The sequence below is a fragment of the Lobosporangium transversale genome, assembly GCF_002105155.1.
Source record: "Lobosporangium transversale strain NRRL 3116 chromosome Unknown BCR41scaffold_8, whole genome shotgun sequence".
Taxonomy (NCBI): domain Eukaryota; kingdom Fungi; phylum Mortierellomycota; class Mortierellomycetes; order Mortierellales; family Mortierellaceae; genus Lobosporangium; species Lobosporangium transversale.
Window position 1 is genome coordinate 708,564 of NW_019028986.1, and position 20,744 is coordinate 729,307.

The window sequence follows — 20,744 nt, forward strand, 5'->3', positions numbered from 1 at the left end:
CGCGAAGAGGCTCATCATAGGACTTATCGAAGGCGGTGCAGCCATTACCGAGACAGATCGGGAAAGAAGTAGAGGACCACTGGAGAGACTTGGAGAGACGCCGTGCGAAGAGATCGTTCCTCCTAGCTACCGCAGCAAAAAAAAAAAAAAAAAAAAAAAAAAAAAAAGCAGAAGCCTTGATGCAAGGCAAGGACGGCCGCGGACGACAAGCGACTATTCAAAGCATCGAAGTAGGGTGTGAAGTGGCCGTGGCGAGGCTTCGATTTTGTAAGCATGTTATCCTAATACCGCCTCACAGCCGCAGAGAAGGAGAGCATGATTGGTAAACATTTTGTCATGGACCTCATGTTGGATGAGCAAACAGCGGGGTCTTTTTTGCACTTCATGTATGGTAAGGCCACGGTGACAGCGCTAAACAGTCTATGGCTGTTTACCATAAGGTGGAGGAAGCAAACAAGGCTTTGCTTCAGTTTGCTCGGCCGTGTTTGCGGGGATCAAGACGTATGACCAGTCTAAGGAGCCGATCTGCAACCACGACCCAAAAGACCCCATTGTCCGATACATCTTGAGGGCATTCATCGCTTATGAGCTATACCTGAAGCTCTCCGATGGTATTCCCGATGACCTCAACGAAAGGGAAGCTTGAGGGTCTCTAATCTGGTACTTCATACGCGGAGCTCTCAGCTTGGTCAACATCAGCAGCCGAGCATGGAAAGGTCCATTGCTGGACTAAGCAATGGCACGGCCGCGCTGAAGGCGGATGGTGTTGCGACTACCGAAGCAAGCCACCAGATCTACATTGCTGAAGCGGCACTCCTCTAAGGAGCAAGGGGCTCAAAGGAGTTTAGCGATGCCAACAAGGTTAAGCATTGTATGCTTGACCCTTGATGACATCTACCAGCAGCCGAACCCCCTGCACCATATAGATAGACATAGCGCACGCGATGACTTAGAATACTACTGGTGTGGCACAGACGATATCATACAGTTATATGAGACGTCGTCTGACCTGAAAATAAAGACCCTTCTCTTTGTCCTATTGAACTTTAGTTCGTATTACATAGTAAGTTTATATCAATTAGATTAAAACAAATGATAGGACTGACAAGTCCTCAGTAGCCTTTGCTTAGCTGAAGTATGAGAGTTTTGCCTATCGAGATGCTATGGTGAAGATAGAGGAGATGCAGATAGAAGATTTGAACGATAGACGGTCTATGTATACAGTAGATAATTTGAGAAGAAAAAAGACTAGAAAACCAATCCTAAAAAATGATGATGCTCACCTCAGCGCTTCTTGGTTTAAGCAAGATCTCTATCTAAAGCAATAGGCCGTTGGAATTCTTTTACCCACTGGTGCGCAGCATGGGCCATGCTCTGGCTCGTACTATCGCCAGATGTCAGGAAAAGAGATCCATCTGCATGCCTGCCACAGCTGCCGATACACAGAAACGTCGAAACAAACCAAAGCAGGGACAGATGGGTTCTGTAGACACTGAACAAGACACAGGCAGTGTGGCTCGAAGGAAAGTTACCAACGAAAGCTTTGAACAGGGTACCAAAGGCTGTTGGAAAAAGAAGAAAGAGTCAGAAACATGCAAGTTTGTTTTTTTTTTTTTTTTGTTTTTTTTTAGTGATATGAATGAATATTTCAGAAATGATTTCACATGAAGTCGCCCATCAGTCATACATATTTATATATCATTTTTTGCCGCCAACCCCTCCTCACGCGTTTCTCAAGGTAAAGCACCTGCCAGAATAGCTGTTATCGAACCAGAGCAAAATGGATGCTTCACTATAATTGCCCGCTCGCTAACCAACAGTTAATGCACCAATAGAAGCCAGACGCATTTGTTCCTAGAGTCTTTGCATGGTCACTTGCCCCTCGTAGGCACAGCGCAAAAAGTAACTTTTATCTATAACATGCTCTTTTTTTTTCAAGAAAAAAGCTCTTCTAGATCACGCTGGCTTTACTTTATACATTTACATCAAAATTTTACATGTCGCATAGACCCGTCTGCAGTATTCTTAATCATTATTGATAAAAGGACCAGTGGATATATAAAATGCTGTTTAGAAGCATAAACTTTAGTCCTCCTAGCAGATCATTAGAGGATCTGCTAATAATGGTACCCGAACCAGCATTTGTGATGAGTAGTAACACATCAATTCTCATTGGAATTATCTGAGGCATGGAGGATGTCTCGCCTGTATTATCTAAAATAAATATCCTCTCTAAATGAGTACTGTAGGCGATTGATGGTCGAAAAAGTTCATGCCATTTGGGTATTAACATTTGGGCACTTTGATGAGTGCTCCTCTTTGTCTTTATAGTCACAGTTGCCCTGTGGGCTTTACATGTTTGACTTCTGGTTCTGGACAATCATCATCATTTGCCACATATGGAGAAATGCGTTTGAGACATATAGCAGGCTTTTATATCTACTTGTGGAATATAAACCAAAATGAGAAGAAAAAAAAGAATAGTCTAACGGAACCTGACAACGACGTAAGGGACCTCAACGTCCTGCTTATTACGATCGTAGCAGACTACCTCAACTGTGTGCGCCTTGACATGAGGAGGCGTAGACTTCTTAGAAACTGTCTCGACTAGCTTAGAGAAGGGCATGGTCAAGCGTTCTTCCCTCTTGTCTTTAGGCATAAACGACGTGTACAACATACTCACGCCTGCAGAGACCATTGCAATATCGAGCTCATGCTTTTCCTTGAAGTAGTTGAGGAACTCCCGCAGTGTCAAATCCTCATTGATCTCAAAGCGATCCCACAACGTAAACTCAGTCTCATGGTATTTGAACTTGGGTGCAGCAATGGGTTCAGAGAAGCCAAAGAATGGTAGTGCCAAGTTAACAAATCCATTTTTGTAATCATCAATCTTGGTGCGGTTATCGATCAACTTGTACAATTCCAAGCAAACTAGGCCTGTCACCATGGCTGTGGTCGTGGCAATAGCAGGAATGATACGACCTGCAATAAACTTGGTACGATGTTTATCTGCAGGCGTAATGCCATAGTTCGCTGCACGCAAATTCGACGTTGCAGTGATGAAATCAATATGGAAGTTGGTATCATCATCCTTCTCAAACTCAACGGGATGGAGACGGTATCCAGCCAAGGTAGATGGTGCAGGCAAGGTATCAATCAGCTTTTGAAGCTCAGCCTGGTCACTCTCTTCCGTTGGCATGTTTTCATTCTCATTCACCTGGATTTTGACACCCGACTTGGGCTTGAACTCAGGAACAACCAAAGTCGAAAGAGCCTGGCGGAAAACTTCAGGATTGGTCTCGCCCTTTAAGCCATAATTGAAAGCATGAAGGTTGGCAGCTGCGATAATGAACTCCAAGTGGCTAGGATCATCAATGTTGAACTCCAGAGGGGTAGGGGCGCGCTTAGGAGCACTCCAGAAAAGAGTCCCTGACGAAGTGACAGAGTCCTTGGGGAAGTTGAATAAGAGTTGCTGAATGTTGTTGTTGAACTGTTCCTCAAACTGGAGGCGGGCCCAGGTGATGCACTCCTCAAAGGTCAAGGGTTTATTGGTTACAAGGTATTTTTGAATAGTCTTCAGAGTCTCAGTGCTGTTGCCACGATCCTTCAACAAGCCCTCAATGTAGTTAGGTTGACTAAGATAGAGGTTAACATTTTCAGCAGGCTGCTTGAAGAATCCTTCGAAGGCATCACGAGCCCACTGAATAGTGTGCTCGATAGCGTTGGGGAAGTTCTTGAGCGTGCACAGAGGGATCGAGGTCTCTGGTGGATCTTGAGAAGAAGAATAGGACTCTGTAACAAATGGAACAACCACTTGCACATTACCTTTGGTACCGAGTGTACCAGATTCCAAGAGAGACTTGCGAAAGTAGACGCAGCGTCTGTCCATGTATTTACGTGCATCAAGGTTGTCAAGGGCATTCGTAACACCATCAAGATTGGCAAAGAAATCATCGCCGTAGACCTTCTCACTGTCAACGCCCACACGCTCCTCATAAGCTTGGACATGGCCCACCGTAGCAGGGTTCATTTTGGCAATAGCCTCAGCGGCCGAGCGAGACTTCAACTTGCCAACATCTGCTGGACGGAACAGGAACTGACGGTTCAGATTACTCTTTTCAATAGTGTCCATGTCAGTAACATGAATCATGCCCTTAGGTCCAGTTCCAAGACCCATCATGGCCCAATTCTTAAGCATCTCGCATCCGATTGCTCCTGCTCCAACCAAGAACTCCCTAAAGTTTTCAATTCTTTCCTGGAATTCCTTGCCAAAGACAGCGATTTGGTTATCGTGGCGAGAGCCAATGGGTTGGCATGCCTCCTCGGTCAAGGTGATTGAAGTAGGCAAAGATTCAAGAGAGTCAAAATACATCCACTGATGGATGGGGCTGAACTTCCCTGTGCATGCCTTAAGAACTTCCTGAGCCACAGTTCCACCAATAACAGCAACCATTGGTGATAAATCTCCAACAGCCTGGAAAGCAAGCTCTTGGATAAGCTTCTCATCTAGCTCAGTCTAATCAAGAATATCACAATAAATTACATTGGCTTAGTCTTTGCACCAATATGAACATGTTACTCTGCTCAATATGCAATTTCAATGACAAATAATATACCTTCTCTGGTGCCTTATCATTGATCTCATTGGCAAGGGCCCAAACCTGTTTAGCATCCTCAACATTCCTGGGACGTGGTTGACGACCATTCTTGGTAGTAAAAGAATGGAGTGCCTGGAACCCGATGTGAAGTTGTGCAGGACGATCAAACTTTCCATAATCTGTGGTCAAGAACTCAGGCTTTTGCAAGGAATCCTTAAGACTAGCCTATTATTATTATCATTATTATTATTATTATTATTATTATTATTGTTTTTTTTTTTTTTTTTTTTTTTTTAAAAAAAAAGGCGCGATGTTAAGCAACATGTCCATTGAATGTTAATTTTGAAATTTAAAAAGAGTAAAAATTATAACTTACAAAGTCAACTAGCTTAGGCATCTTGACCTGCTGGAAGAGGCCTCCACTGACATAGGTTCCCAAGCCAGATGTGTCACCAATAGAAAAGGTGTATGGGCCAAGCACCTTAATCTTCCTTGGTGCGCAGCCATTGAGTGCCTCCATACCAACCACCTCAACAAACGTGACATGATCGCCATCCTCTAAACCATGACGCGTCTCATCCAAGCAGGTAACAATGCCCTCCTTATCTGATGAAATCTCAGCCACCATTCCAGAGAGTGCCTCTTCACCTGTAACGTCGACAACATGGAATGCTCTGCCGAAATCATTGAAGGCTGAAGCAAAGAGACCATGGATCTCGGCTGAAATGAAGTGGATTCCATGGACATGTGTATACTCGTTGATCTCTAGTTGCTTTTCTAATGATGTCTCGGTCACAACCACGACCTGGCCAAGTGTGAATATGAATGGTGGTCAGATAATTTGCTTACAATTCCTTAATACACAAAATACCGATAGTTTGTCCTCATAATACCTTGAATTGTGACAATTTGTCTGTAGTCAGCTCTCCTTCCAGAATACGAACAGGCACATATGCATTCAGCTCTGCAAGGCGTGGCCTAGAGACAACATCGCGAGGCTGACCAACATCCTCTTTAGTTAGGAAGAACTATTCCATAACAAATAGAAAAGTATTGTTGTTGAATAAACGGGAGTTGTCAGTATTCTTGTCGCCTCCATCTCTTTTGAGCTCAAAGATAAACTGAAGCTGATAATATTATTTTTGATTTACCTGAGTTGACAAGTCAGAAAGTTGAACTGGGGCAGGGTCATAAAGTGTAACACTCTTAACACCAGCAAGGACAACGTTTTTGGCTGTGCAAAGCAATCGTTCCCATGACAAATCACATATTACCTGTTAGTAACACACATAAGCTTGCTTGGGTGTTATCAATAAGTATAACAATGACCATAAAACAGAGCATGAGTTACTTACCGATTTCGATTCCCAGACCCTTGAGACCGACAATCAAGATGTTAGATGTACCCATCTTCTTCATGGCCTCATGACCAAGAACATATCTAATGTATTCAAGCATTGATGAATGAGCATCATGTATAATGCGTATCATTCCATAGGGCCAAATGAACAAAGTGTAAAAAGCATATGTGAAGCTGCCATGACTAGAAAGGTGATCCGCAGTCGTCGGGGTAATGTCCAAAAGAAAATGTGTGGCGTTCGATTGAGTTCCATGGAGCTGTGACTAGGCTATCGTACTTACAATTGACGCGAGTAAAGACTCTCGTCGATGACATTTTCCTTTTCAACGTCCATACTGAATATGATTGAATTGAAGGGTTAAAAAAAAAAAAGTGAAATAGAAGAAAAGAATTGACAAATGACAAATGACAAATGACAAGTGGGAAAGAAGAAAAAAGAACCATGGCATCTGTACGAAGTGAGGGATTTCTTATATCGAAAAATCGAAGTCACGCTCCTTCCAGAGAAATATTAAAATACGTATAATGATGACGGCGGTGCTAGCCTTGTTCGCTATACCAGCTAATACGTGGATATTCAGTGATGACCACGGACTCAAAGATCCTGGATAGGTACAATCAACCCTTCTGACACCGCATCTGAGACTTCACGAAGGCAAAAGAAAAAAGAAAGCAAGAACAGCCAGGGAACCGAAGCAGTTCTTGACAGAGTAAAAGAGTAAAATAAAATGCGATCACACAGGGTTGTTTCCGCCATTGGGCTGAAAAAGCTTCCAAGCCTTCTTAAATATATTCCATCTTAGGAGCCAAGTCGGCTTCAGTAACCATTTTTCTCACACAAGTGCTCAATTGTCTGGCCTAGATCTCATTGGATCACGAGGATAGCAACGTGCATATCAACGAGTTTGAGAGCCCATACGCGTTATTTCAATACAGAAAAACCTAACAGTGTAGGACGTGGTTGATATACAACTACTTGAACCTAATATCGCGCTCCCTTTAGGAGCCAGGATCATCAATATCATGGACATTATGAGTCTCGATAATAACAAGTGGACTACGACAGGCAAGCGTTAAGCGCCTGCTCAGCCAACTGGGCCTATTGATGCAAAATATTGAAGGATATAGTGGACTAATGTATGTCGATCCACATACCGAAGTGTTTGATACGTTTCTATCAACACGTAATATGTAGTGCCTCGTTCACTGCGTGTAATTTGACAAGGCTCTACTGACAATGTCATAACTTTTATTTGGATTGTTTCCTATTTTTAAACCAGGTTTCCGACTCCTTTTGACGAAGATCCCAAATTATCTTTTCATTTATGCTATTCTTCAAGGCTTCATCTGGGTTGGACATCTTTTTAAGCAAGTAGAGAATGAACGAGTTGTCGGGCCCAAAGAGTAATGGCCATTCTTGTATACGACCTATCATTTGTAATCGAAACAAATACTGTAATATACCCGCTTGCATGGGAGGATCCATGTTTAAATCAATTTGTTGACAGAGTTCTTTGGCCGATGGGTCTTGTTTGGCTTGTGAGAACAAGAACTGGAGAGCCTTTTCATAATCTAGAATCCCTGGTGGGCTAGAATCTAACTCCAGCTGAGCTGAGACTGTGTCTTTGGTACGAGGGTCAGATCTAATGCCAGTACCATTGCTGACACAAGTACTGCTCTCAGTACTACAGGTATTTGGCAACGACGGCATTGAAGGGCAATTGGATTCATCGTGACTATAAGGGTCATGGACTGCCTGAATGACGCCTGGGGAGCTAGAAGATGAGTTGTAAGCTTCTTTAAATGTTGTCTTGGACATTTTTTTTTCCCTTGAAAGGGGCGATTGTTGTTTAGGGATTGAGAATTAAGGAGAGTAAGAGGATAGACTAGACTATATTTATGGGACAAGCGAAAACACGCCTACAATGGCGTTCTAGAGTCCTCTATATAAATGTTTGCGGAAAAACCAAGTGTGGACATAGCAAGCATGAGAAAGCATTGGAAACAGGAAGGCAGATCCATTCAAGAGCTATCTTTACAAAGATATGGTGGGGCTATTACATCTTTTGATCTGTGGCATTGTAAGCTTTTTTACTAATACTTTACTTTTTCCTATAGTCGAGGATGTAGGCAAAGTCGCATGACTATGTAATTTCAACAAAGATCTTGGTAATAACACCGACAAAAAAAACTGAAACCTCATTCAAGGACAAAGACCTACCTTTCTTGGATAGGGAAATTTATTAAAGAAGGGACAAAGAGATGACCACTGCACTTATCCAATATTTCCCATGATAATAATAATAATAATAATAATAATAATAATAAGAGGTTCATTTCCATGAGGTAATGGGAATAAAATCCCCTTGAAAGAGAGCATCCTGATTTGTTCTCACTCTGATTGCGTGTATTCCAGTTCATTCTGGTGAAGAGATCAAGTGCGGACCCTTTCTCATCGTCTATTTAAATTATAATATAAAAATATATTGAAACGGGAATCGCCACTATACACAAACATCATTTTTGTACATGAAGTGTTTGTACCTGTCTCAACGGTCATTTGTACAGATGCTAGTTTATATTCCAGTCCATACCCTACAATGCCAGAGCCCTCGAAGTGATGCACTTACCCGTTGTTGTGGGTTAGAATTGCGTAAATGGTGTACCAACCAAAGAGTGATATCCAAAAGTCCAAGGGATAGCAGGAACACAGTGATCTAATTAAGAGAGTTGTTCAACGTCCTCACTTTCCATTCACTGTGTACATCCTCATGCTCCCATGCATCTCTCTCTCTTTTTTTTTTTTTTTTTTTTTTTTTTTTTTTTAAAAAAAAAAAAAAGGTCAATGCTGATAGGGAGAGTCACCTTGGATCGGGTGCATGCCCCACTATTACTTTTACCTTGTACCACTCTTAGAGCCACGCACGCCATGGCCTGCAGCGCGTGCAACCTTAGTTGAGCAATCTAATCAAGGTTTTTTGGTTATTTGCCATTCCGTTTTCCATTTCTGCTAGGGACATTCGCCCATCGAATCAGGCAGCTTCGTGCCCCCAAAGGCTATCGTAATTTCTTTCTCTCTTTTTTTATGGGAACTTGAACTTAATTAAGATTAATCGGGGACAACCCTCACACACAAGGATTGAAGCAGAAACGCTTGAGGTACTGAATGGCTCAGTGTCCTGATGACGATGATTATCACTGTGATGTTAATGTTAATGTTGAAGGGTCAGAAAAAAGGAAGAACAAATAAAAAAAAAAAAAAAAAAAAAAAAAGAAGGAAAAAGAGCACACCTGTCTCCATTGGACCATTGACGATGAGTAACTTTTTGAAAAGTGTCAATGTCCCTGTTTCCCTTGCTTGCTTTTCCTTGCCCCTTACTCTGTGTTGATCTAGGTTCCTGCCATTACTGTGTACACGTTGTCTGTTCTGTTGCCTTGCCTGCATGAGTGAAGATACAAATGCAACCCTTGGGGTCAATCTCATCCCTAGAGTTCTGATGCAGATTCTCACTCACTGATGACACATACACACGTTCATGTTCATGTACACTTTTCAAACTTACATGATCGTGCTAACTGCAAAAAAAAAAAAAAAAAAAAAAAAAAGGTGTGCGAGTGAGAGAAAAAGGAAAGCATTGACCATGTCACCCCGTGAGAGCCTTTCACACTTTTAGAGCCGTTTCGTGCTACGAACCATATGGACTGGTCCCCGTGGTTGAATTGAAATCGAACGTCTTTTCTTTCTCCCTTTGTACACGCCTTTTCAAGAAAATAGATCGATCTCTCTTTGCTTTGTCTTTGAACACTCTGTTGTCTTTCCATTCTCTCCCAGTCGCTTTTTTTTATTTTTAACGACTCTCTCTCCCTTCGAATCTTTTTTATTTAGTGATTGCATCTCTTTCAATCAATCGTCGGTCCTTGCTTTCATCAATTCACACACACAGACACACACAGACACACACAGACAGTCTTTCTACTATCAGTATCATCGCATCCATTCCGGACTAGAAAAAAAAAGAATACTCCATCCATTTTCCGATTTTATTTCTGTCATTAAATCTCTTTTTTATTTTATATCATATCCAACCGACTTCAGCCTCGGCATTTCCCAATATTTCCTTCTCTTGCTCCTTCGCTCCTTTCTTCTTCTCTCTCAAGATACTTTGTATCTTTATTCTTAACATCTATTCACCAAGAATATCCACTTCTTCCTCTTTTCAACAAACTTCTCCATTTTAATTTATTTACAAAATGGCGATGATGGAGCAACATGTAGCTAGTTCTTATTTCCAGACCACACATTCTCGAGTTGACTCGAAACTACATTCCGACTTGTCTTCCGAAAAAGCGATAGACGACTTTTCATATACACTTGCAAAGCCTGTCTCCCCCGGAGGACTTCGTCGCTGTGCCGCCACTCGAGATTTAACAAGGTAAAAAAAAAAAAAAAAAAAAAAAGACTTGTCTCAACTAACACGTTTTCTCCAAACCATTTCTAGCACTCACCTTTATTTATTTTTATTTTTTTAACGGATATTTATGGGAAAATGGACTAAATAAATATTTATAGTATAGGTTCGAATGTTAACTATTGCGCAAAGGTCTCGGTCGATTATATGCTTGGCGATGCCTCGACGCCTTTCCACGCTCCATCATGGAAACTGCTTGCTCCTAATGGAAAGAGCAATGAGATCGTTGTTGACAATGTAAGCATTAATCAACTTGTGGGTGTATTCCTGTGATGATGGCAAAAAATCCCTACACTCTGCAGCCTACGGATGGTGGTGTCAATTCAATTTTTACTGGTATAAAACAATTCTTGACGCTTATTCGTTTGTTCTTATTTCTACTAGCTCGAGACTGTTCGCCGTTTCAAGAAAAGTTTGTACATGCAATTATGCTCTGTAGTATCAGAGGAAGGAATTCAATGCGTGTCAGAAGATACTTGGTCCGAGCTCTATCTCTTTCGAAAACAAACAGACGGATCGGGTGCAGTGACGCGGTATGAGCCAATTGAAGGCGATCAGGAGGCATTATACATGTTTGCACTCAAGGATGGTGATCAGATTGTGTTGCTGATCCACGAAAATTATGAATATGGACGATCAGGATCTGAGGTTGACTCAGTTGCGCGATGGGTTGAGACGATTCAGCAACAGACAGAGTTTGAAGCTGTTGATGCCTAGGAGCCATGTCTATCCCATACGCACATGGGTAACAAGAACCGCAAAGCATACAACCCCATTTTATTTTCTCGTCGACCCACTGTGTTTCAATTAGCATTGAGTAATTTAGCTCGCATTCATTTCCTTGTAAATATATGGCTGCTTTTTTTAATTTTGCAAGAACTTATTCTCTGATGAACCAAAAAAAAAAAAAAAAAGATAGGAAACAAGTTCTTGAGAATGAAGAAAAGTCTTATTAATATTATTGTTATCACTGTAACACTTTAGCTCCTTGTCCATAAGGAGTCTCTTTGACTTGCAGGAGACGATATATCTTTTTTTTTTTTTTTTTTTTTTTTTTGACTGATATCATTCTCGACATGATCCGATGTGATATGAAGGGAAGACGAGAACGAAAGGAAGATGAGAAGAATAATCCAAAAGTATCTCGCCCACAATCCGCAAACATCAACAGTGCAAGGCACATGCAAGTAGAGATGAAAATAAAGAGGGGACGAAACTAAAGTCGACGAGCCAAACTTTGTTTTTTTTTTTTTTTTTTTTTCCTTTGACGTGTCATTCAAACTTCGGGTAATAGTTCCCTCTTTTGCTTTCTTTTTCTCTTTCTCTTTTTTGCTTTTAATCCCTATTTTTTTCACCGCAACAACTATCTTGTTAGAAACCAAGGAGCAGTGAAAACCCAAAGGCCGTCATTGTACATAATTTAATTTCGCAAAAAAAGGAAAAAAGTTTTATCAAAGGGATTCCAATGGATTCAATGACAATGACTCGAGTCATTGTAATCGCTCTTTTCGCCCTGATGGTCATCAGCATCGTAGCAGCAGATGAACCCAACTGTTCGGTGAAGCATCCTTCAACTGGTAAATTTTATGATCTCAGCCCATTAGTTAAGAAGGACAATGAGTAAGTAAAAAAAAAAAAAAAAAAAAAAAACTCTTTTAGCAATTAGGCCGCTAGGAAGCAGAGGCGTCGAATAGTCTGTACGGAATACAGAACAAAAGGAGATGAACTCAGTTTTTTTTAATATTCAATAGTAATGACTGGACGCCAGATACAGGTGCTGATAAATCCTGGGAATTCAGACTCAATGTCTGTCATACAGTGCTGAAGAAGGAATTGGATGTCAAAAATCCAGATGGGATTGCAGCATGGGGCAAGAAGAACAAGGGGACTTCATTAGGGTAAGAGAAGGCTTTTTACTCTTTCCAGACTTCTGCTTCCTTGGATTGCTTAACAGAAACCGACTTTTTTTTCTTTCTTTCTTTCTTTCTTTCTTTGGCATCGACTTCGTTAGAAAGCTGAGCAAGAATCCATTTTTCAGAGGTATGAATCGAATTGAAGAGAGAGCAAAAAAAAAAAAAAAAAAAAAGGATACATTACTGTCAACGTACTTTATGGTTCATAATGAGCTGATGATCTTCATCTATCTTTTTTTTTTTTTTTTTTTTTTTTTTTTTAAAAAAAAAAAAAAAAATAGGTGATAGTTTACTTCTGGAATATAAGGATGGTGATGAATGTCCCAACACCAATGGAAACTACAAAAAGTCAACGCTCATCCGATTCATGTGTGATACTTCAGTCAGCGGACAGGTAAACCGATGTTTTTTTTTTTTTTTTTTTTTTTTTTTTTTTTTTCCTCGCTTTGGGTTTAATAGCTTTGCCAAGACAAAATGGTCAAGAAAAACCTAAAGCTTCTTTCCTCCCGTGACACGGGCCCAATTCCAGGCATGTTTTCTTACAAAGCCTCATCTTGATCTTTACTTTTCTCCTTGTTGATCATAGGGCAATCCAACATTGTTAGCTAACAACAACGACTGTAACTTTTGGTTTGAGTGGCGTACCCCCGCAGCATGCGCCACGGACCGTCCCACTCCTACCAACGGCGGTGGAGTCTTTGGAACCATGTAAGCAGACAAGAATATCGGCAGAATTTGATGACAGCTCATATTCTTTACAAAGCTGTTAATTGTCTTTGGATACATTCTAATACTCTTTTTTATTTTTTATTTTTTTTAGTATTGGCATTGTAATCTTTGTTTACATTGTTGGAGGTGTAGCATATAACCGCATTGTACATCACGCCCGTGGATTGAAGCAGATCCCCAACTACCAATGGTGGGCTGAGGCGTTTGATTTTGTCAAGGTAATGAGACATATTAAAAAAAAAAAAAAAAAAAAAAAAAAAGAGCAAGCTAGCCTTAAAGTGCAACGAATCATGTACATTATTGATATCTACAAAGATGAACATGTATGGTTTTGTGATCCCAACCATACCACCCGGAATGGAATGGAGAATTAGCATTTTTTATTAATGTGAAACTGTCTAATTTTTTTTTTTTTTTTTTTTTTTTAGGATATGTTGATTATCTTATTTGCAAAGTGCTATCGTCCCAAGCGTTCACAGTCATACCATAATCTTCCTAATGATTCAGAGATTAACACGCTGATGGATTCAGAATATGAGGAGGATGAGCCTTGAGGGAGAATGAAGAAGGAAATAGAATAAAAAATAAAGTAAAATCTGAACGAAGTGTTATGGGTTCACAGAAAGGAAAAAAAAAAAAAAAAAAAAAAAAAAAGGCGGAGGATCTTTTTCTGAAAGAGTGTTTTTGTCTGAACTAATTTCTTGATAATGGAGCTAAAAGATGAAAAGGTCAAACGGGTCCAAATGGAAGCGAGTAGATGGTTTTTGTATTGAGACTGAATACGACAAGATTGATCTGCTTGCTGTTGCTGCTTGTTGTCAATGTCTGTCAGATATGCCAGATACGGAGTTGATGAACTGGGAACAGATACGTTTTCACAGTATAATGCAAATCTAATTTGTCTGTTTGCGTGTTGGGCGTTAGCTTGATGTAAAAGTAAAGGTAAGAATGTAAATGTTAATATATAATGTAATTGTAGGACAGGGTCATGCTGTTATCCTTTTTGGATTGAACGCAGATCGGATATCCTGTCTGTGTCCTGTGCATCTCCTCTAGTCTCGCACTGGGCAAATGCGCAAATGCATGCAAGAACAGTTTGTATATACAATAAAAGAGCATTATTCAATGAGGATCATTTCAGAAGGCAGGGTGCATATGGTTGGAGGAGGAGGAAGGGGCATTTTTTGGCTGTTCCTGTCACGAGAGACAGCGAATTAAAAAGAAAAAGAAAAAAGACTGAGGAATAGAGATGAGCACAAGAGCATCAAGTCTAAAAGGTTCTATTTGTCTATTTCAATAATGCGATAACACGCACTTTTCCAATTCTCCTTACTTCCCTTTCCTTTTCCTTTTCCTTTTCCTTTTCCTTTTCCTTTTCTTCTTACTGTCTCCAATCCAAGTTTTATTTTCATCTCTTGTCCTCTTTCTCTTTCTCTTCCCCCTCCCCTTCTCTTTCTTATTTCCCATTGCCGTTGACTCTTCTCTCCCCTTTATTTTTTATGGATAATTAAACACTCTCGTCCACTCACTCCACTGCTCCAGTGGTTTTCATTCGTACTCTTGTTCATTTTATATTTATTTTATATTTTTTATTTTTTTTTTTATCTTTATTTTTTACTTTTTATTCACTTTCTGACAAAGATATAAAGATATCCACTAGACAATATAAAGTACCAGAGCCCACCTTTTTCTTTTCTTCATCATTTCATTTCATTTCGTTTAATTTCATTGCATTCATCATTTCATCTTTTAATTGTATAAAATCCTCATCCTTCTTCAGCACAAACATTTTTTTATTTTTATTTTTTATCATTTTTATTTCATTTTTTTTTTTTTTTTTTTTTTTTAGCGTGTTTTAGTTAATTGTAAATTAGCTTCATAGTATCATTATTTTCAACCACCACCAACGAAAAATTATGGCGGGTAAGTGGTGTTTAATTCTGAGCGTGTATGCAAAGGGAAAGACTGTAGGAATAAGAGAAGAATCAAAAAAAAAAAAAAAAAAAAAAAAAGTGGATGTGGATGAATTAAACATGCAGGAAACAACTTCTACAAAACACGGTAGCGATCACCTTTTTCTTTTTTAAAACCGTATCCCTTGATGGATAACATTCACACTAAAAAAAATAAAATAAAATAAAAAGTACACCCCTGACAGTAGACACATGGCACTTGTTGACACACAGACAGAGGCAAAGCACAGAACTGAAACTAAACAAAAAAAAGTTTGAAGAGAATGTGTCTGTGTGTCAGCCATGCATTTCTGCCAAAGACATGCCGTAATACACTACGCTACCACAACAGAAATATATTCAATATTCATAACACAAAAGAAACTATATTCATCTTCATTACTTGGAGGCCAAGGAAGTTTACGGAAGAAAAGAATAATGAGAAGGAGAGTTTATCAGATAATAAACACATCAACATTGAAAAATAGGGGAAGGCATGCTATGGCATGGCACAGGCAACACGCGGATGCTTGTGATAAAACCCTAAAATATCAACTTGTTCAACTGTGATGTTTGTAATCACTCTAAACTTTTTTTCTTTCTTCTTCTCCTTACCTCAACTAAAAGATCTCGGCTTGTATTTTGGAGATGAGGATGATGACCAGCTGGTGCAGGAAGACAAGGCACTTTCGTATCTCGTTCTAGCAAATGAGCAAGATGATGCCTTCGATCCGGTCGACACTGAAAAGCTCTTGGCCCAAATGAGTGCAGGTATTTTATTGTCAAAACACTAAAAACACACCATTTTTGTTTGTGCAACAATAAAAAGCCAAAGAGCAAGCCAAACTCATCTAATTCACCTTGCTTACTCCACACACACACACACATTATAGGTTCACTCATCTCCCATGGGATGGAGCTCGAGGAAGATACAGACGTCGTCCAGCTTTTAACTGAGCCAAACCTCTCTGCTCTTGAAAAAACCCAGCTACTTGCGCAGAGTCAATACGACTTTCATCGGTAAATACTCCCATAAAAGCAATCTCTCCACAATATGCATAATGGATAAATACGGGAAAAAGAGATATTGTTCCTCTGTTGTGCCATGACGTGGACATTAAAGTCCTCATCGTCAACCCAGCTATTTTCATTCAATAATATTCCATTCAGGAGTTGGCATGCTTATATTCTAAATTGGCTTCTGAAAAAAGAGTGGACGAATTAGATGAGCAGAAGAAAAAAAAAAAAGAAAAAAAAAAAAAAAAAAAAAAAAAGTGCTCAGATTGGCCATGCGATATTTTCACAATAGTGGCATGCATGACAAACAACACCAACAAGAACTACCATAACCACTACCACAATAACAACAATGACAACGATGGCAACAATAACAACAATTTATACAATCTCGTCTAGTTTAGTTGAGCATGTGTTTATTTCTTTCTATTCGCTTCAACCTTCTATTTTCAACCTGACGCTGTACTACTTGAACTAACGCTCTCAAAACTTTCGTTAATTATTTTATGATGCTTAAAAATCTCTTGTTTTTTATTGTTTGTACCTTCTGTCCACTCGTCTGTCTGTCTTAAACCTCCGTTTTTTGCTTCGTATCTATTGGGCTATTTGTCTCAATAACAGATCATTCCTGGCAAGAGAATTGCCCACGTTACTGATGCAGATGAGACCTCAGCAGGCTATTTCACATGTGATACCTATTATCCGAGACTTTTCTCTAGATCCCATGGATCCCGTCCGTGAGTCATTGGCCTCGCAACTCGATAAGATTGTTTTGTACTTTTTACGCGTAAGATAAAGCAAAATGCTTGTACTATGCTGTAGTATTATTAGCTGTAGTAACAATTGCTGTAATGGTGAAAGCATGATGAGAGCACCGGTACCGCGCAGGTTTTTATTATTCTTCATTTTCCTAGTCGCAAATTAATTAACCCTTGCGTTCATTTACAACTATTGGACGGTGCTATCAATACTTTAGAACTCTATAATTGAACATAATATCCCCAAGAAACAAATGGCTCTTGACGATGAAAGTGAAGATTATAATGATCAAGACCATATCAACATTGATGACAAGGGCAGGACTAGATCCCTTCCAGACATTCATACAGAAGAAGCAATATCAACAGGATTACCGCCATTATTACATGATACATTTACACCCATTTTTTTGAATCTTCTGTTGGATCAGAATGCAAGTATTGCACATCAAGCTCGATTGGCGGTCGATGCTGTAGCCCAGAATGTATCGGATGAGGTTATGGAGAGCGAGATCTTGAACGGCGTCATTGCAGGATTACAAAAATTGTATATGCCTCCTGAGATGGAACAACAACAACTTGATGAAAACGAAATCAACAGCTCAGGTTCAGGAGAAACTGTAGCTGTAACCGTGATCGAGCATGGAAACGACCATTTTGGCTCATATAATATTGATCTGGATGGAGAAGCTGAGCTAGGGAAGATGCTCGTTGTTGTGGTAAGCAATCTTTCTTTTCCTCTTGGTCTGATAACAAAAGTTACTTTTGTCAAAAGAACTTTTTTTTTTTTTTTTTTTTTTTTTTTAATACTAATTTGTAGGCGCTTCTCTGTTTCTATTCCATTCCTAATATCTAGTTGTTGACAGCGCTGGCGCCATTACTTGGACCCGAAAGATGTACTCGTATCATTGTTCCAAAACTTGAAAAGTTCACTACTAACTCTCAATTCTATGTCCGCAAGGTACTACATAGCAGGAAAAAAAAAAAAAAAAAAAAAAAAAAAAAGGTTATATCGCTAGTTTCAATAAGGTGGAAGCATCTACTAACTGTTTGTTTTATTTATGTATTTTACAGGAAATCGTCATGGCCTTGGGGACACTTTGCAAGATGGTGGATCAAGACGTGGTCGTAAAGCGACTCTTACCATTGTATGATATCTTTGTTCAGGATGACACCTGGCATATCCGACGAGCATGTTGCACCATATTGGCTTCTTTTATTGGATCCTTACCCCTAGATATGAAGGCCAGCAAAGTCGAGGAGATTTATGATATTTTTTCTGTCGACGTTAGCCGTTCTGTTCGTAATTCCGTAATGGAAGTTCTCGGCGAAGTCATTGCAGGGTTTGAAAAGGAAAAGGTGCCTGATTCACTCTTGAGTTATTTCCTGGACATGGGTCAACAGCCGATGAATGACCATGAACGTGCTGTCATGTGTGCGTTTAGCTTCCCAGGTAAGAGCTTTTTTTTTTTTTTTTTTTCTACTATCATTATTATTATCTATTCAAAAAAGCGTTCCTCATTACAATTTACATTGTGCGGCATAACAATAAGCCTAGAGTATAGACTCCGCTTAGAATTCTAACATCTTCCTTAATTTCATCTTTTTTTTTTTTTTTTTGTATTTATACAAAATGATGGAAAACAATAGCCGTTGTTTTGACTGCAGGACGATCAAAGTGGGAGCTCATGAAACCCGTTTACATCAAATTGGCTGGAAGCTTCCGTGCACCTATTCGGCGATCTCTCGCCTGCTCTTTACATGAAATTGCAAAGATCTTAGGGCCTGAGCTTGCAGATCGTGATCTAGCGCCTGCGTTTGCGGATTGCTTGATGGCATTAGAGGACGAGGTCAAAGAGGGCGTTCTGGGGCATATTGTCGATTTTATCTCCTGTCTTTCTCCAAGTTGTCGCTCGGATGTGTTGCATGATCTCCTGAGAGCTTGGACAGAGCAACTGGAACGGTCTAGCAATTGGAGACTACGGGATACACTCACAGGTCAGATCGCGGCCCTGTGTGAGATTGCAGACGGCACCGATCTTTTACAAGTGTTGCTGCCTTTGGCCGTCAAGGCATGTACAGATTCGGTTTCGACGATCCGTGAATCTGGTGTTCTGGCGTTCCCTGCCCTCTGGGAAGCTAGTGGACGCGTTGGACCGATCCCTGTGACCAAAAAGAAGGATATCAAGAGAGAATTTTCGTGGTCCTCATCAAACCTTGTGTTCCCTCCCTTACATGTTGGCGCTGATGAGGATGAGGACGATGAGGATGAGGATGAGGATGATGATGACGAGGAGAATGAGGATGAGGAAGATGAGAATGAGAATGAGAAGAAGCCTTTGTTCGTTAGCCAAAGCCCTGATCATGATATGGAAGATGTTGAGATGGAGGATATGACTGGAGACTCGACTGACAGCCCCAAAGACAGTGAGACCGAGGCTGAAGCCGAAGGTACAGATGACAGTGAAGATCTAGACGATAGGGAAGGTGACAAGTACTCAGTGTCTCTCAAAGCGAAGGCCTCTGAACAGCAAAAACAACGGCAACAGCAACAGCAGAAGCGAGCGCAAATGCAGCAAAAACAGCAGCGTCAGCAACAAGAAATGACCACAATCAAGGAACAGATCATTGCTCAAACAAAGGATTTTGCCATTCATGGTGGGTTCCGGTCTCGAGTGGTGGCGGTTCAAATTATTCAGTCCTTGCTCGATTACGGAGTTTCTATCCCGGAATTTGAAGATTATTTCTTACCCATTCTGGCAGATCGTTTGGCGGACGACTCCGTCGCTAATATCCGGATTTGGGTCGCACGCGTAGTAACCTGGATCGTTGACAGTGGATATTATGGTGATGCACCCATCTCACCTTCGTTACGTGAGTTGCATTTGAAGCTTCAAGAAGATCCTGATCGGGACGTCAGGATATATTCAGGAGGGCCATTAATTCTTCCAGAAAAGAAGAAGCCTCAAAAGCCGAAAAAAGCAAAGCGCAAGGCAAAGAATAAGAATGGCGATAATGAGGACAACGGGAAGAACAAGCTGAGCACGGCAACAGACCTTGATACTCGGGGCAGTAGGGCAGTGAAGACATCAGCATCAACCCTTACAGTCTTCCACCAAAACCCCAAGAGCGGCGAGTTGATGGCGATAGAGGACAGGGATGAAGCCGAGATACAGCTTCTGTTCCAAAACGAACTGAACAATGAGGATGCTGCTGAGCTTAATGATAGCGACGAAGAAGTCGAAGATAGTGATGATGGCGATGATGACGGTGACGACGACGACAACGACAACGATGAAGATGAAGATGATAACGATAATGACGGAGATGAGAAGGGTGGGAAAGAGGAAGAGAAGGCTAGTCAGGGCAGTATTAATGGCCCCGAAGCGTCCTTCAGATCTAGCGATGACAGAGAGGTCCATATACCTAGTGATTTAAACAGTGACGATAAATGCACTGTAAGGCCATCAGATCCGGCTAGAGAAGAAGAGAAAGAAGAGAGGCCTGTTCCCGTCGAACTCAGAGTGGAGGCAAAACATACAGAGCAAACAGGATATGCGAAACCTAGCACTAACTCTCTAGACATTGTTGAGCAGGCAGCTGTTGCTCAAGATGGAAATGATAGTGAAGATGAGAAGGATGAAGAGGAGGACGAGGATGCTGACGAGGATGAGACAACAGTAGTGCATAGCGTAGTGCCTTACTCGACCTCAAGTGCCAATGGTGTCAGCCCTCTAGATGTTGAGATGGAGGAGGATTTGCTTGAGAAAGAAGAGCCTAGAGATACTGACTCTGGTCCAAGTTCAAGTGAGACTGAAGAGAGTTCAGAATTAGAGTCAAGCCAAGAGCCAAGTATAGAAAGCTGTGCTACTGTTACCATCGTCGACACTACAAGCTGTAGCAATAATAGTACAACTACCACCACTACCGCTACTGCCGCTATTATAG

General features: G+C 40.6%; 6 protein-coding genes across 6 annotated transcripts; 4 read left to right on the plus strand and 2 right to left on the minus strand.

Moving 5' to 3' along the window:
• Positions 1–336: 336 nt before the first annotated feature.
• Positions 337–646, plus strand: BCR41DRAFT_393915 (hypothetical protein; the record flags this gene model as incomplete). The annotated part of the gene is made up of 2 exons (XM_022028598.1): positions 337–391; positions 471–646. The coding sequence occupies 2 exons, from the start codon at positions 337–339 to the stop codon at positions 644–646; spliced, it is 231 nt and encodes a 76-aa protein (XP_021883942.1).
• A 1,763-nt stretch (positions 647–2,409) lies between these two features.
• On the minus strand, positions 2,410–6,386 carry BCR41DRAFT_319616 (ubiquitin-activating emzyme E1). The gene is made up of 7 exons (XM_022021358.1): positions 6,240–6,386; positions 5,954–6,039; positions 5,750–5,832; positions 5,492–5,626; positions 4,975–5,403; positions 4,617–4,823; positions 2,410–4,516 (listed from the first exon to the last, which is right to left on the minus strand). Exons 1-7 carry the CDS (start codon positions 6,290–6,292, stop codon positions 2,486–2,488), a joined length of 3,024 nt encoding a protein of 1,007 aa, XP_021883943.1. The 5' UTR covers positions 6,293–6,386; the 3' UTR covers positions 2,410–2,485.
• An 821-nt stretch (positions 6,387–7,207) lies between these two features.
• BCR41DRAFT_393917 (hypothetical protein) lies at positions 7,208–7,777 on the minus strand (the record flags this gene model as incomplete). Its single annotated transcript, XM_022028599.1, has 1 exon — positions 7,208–7,777. One exon carries the CDS (start codon positions 7,775–7,777, stop codon positions 7,208–7,210), a length of 570 nt encoding a protein of 189 aa, XP_021883944.1.
• Positions 7,778–9,714: 1,937 nt separating this feature from the next.
• BCR41DRAFT_384763 (hypothetical protein) lies at positions 9,715–11,287 on the plus strand. Its single transcript, XM_022027608.1, has 3 exons — positions 9,715–10,391; positions 10,529–10,664; positions 10,812–11,287. Exons 1-3 carry the CDS (start codon positions 10,210–10,212, stop codon positions 11,142–11,144), a joined length of 651 nt encoding a protein of 216 aa, XP_021883945.1. The 5' UTR covers positions 9,715–10,209; the 3' UTR covers positions 11,145–11,287.
• A 410-nt stretch (positions 11,288–11,697) lies between these two features.
• BCR41DRAFT_420201 (mannose-6-phosphate receptor binding domain-containing protein) lies at positions 11,698–13,682 on the plus strand. Its single transcript, XM_022029862.1, has 7 exons — positions 11,698–12,047; positions 12,179–12,325; positions 12,439–12,467; positions 12,622–12,734; positions 12,927–13,048; positions 13,161–13,287; positions 13,498–13,682. The coding sequence occupies exons 1-7, from the start codon at positions 11,893–11,895 to the stop codon at positions 13,621–13,623; spliced, it is 819 nt and encodes a 272-aa protein (XP_021883946.1). The 5' UTR covers positions 11,698–11,892; the 3' UTR covers positions 13,624–13,682.
• Positions 13,683–14,921: 1,239 nt separating this feature from the next.
• Positions 14,922–19,615, plus strand: BCR41DRAFT_319618 (armadillo-type protein; the record flags this gene model as incomplete). Its single annotated transcript, XM_022021359.1, has 10 exons — positions 14,922–14,992; positions 15,649–15,792; positions 15,915–16,041; positions 16,660–16,825; positions 17,015–17,515; positions 17,653–17,757; positions 17,871–18,249; positions 18,447–18,946; positions 19,064–19,174; positions 19,439–19,615. Coding segments are annotated over exons 1-10 (2,217 nt in total), but the record flags the coding sequence as incomplete, so codon positions are not given.
• Positions 19,616–20,744: the final 1,129 nt, after the last annotated feature.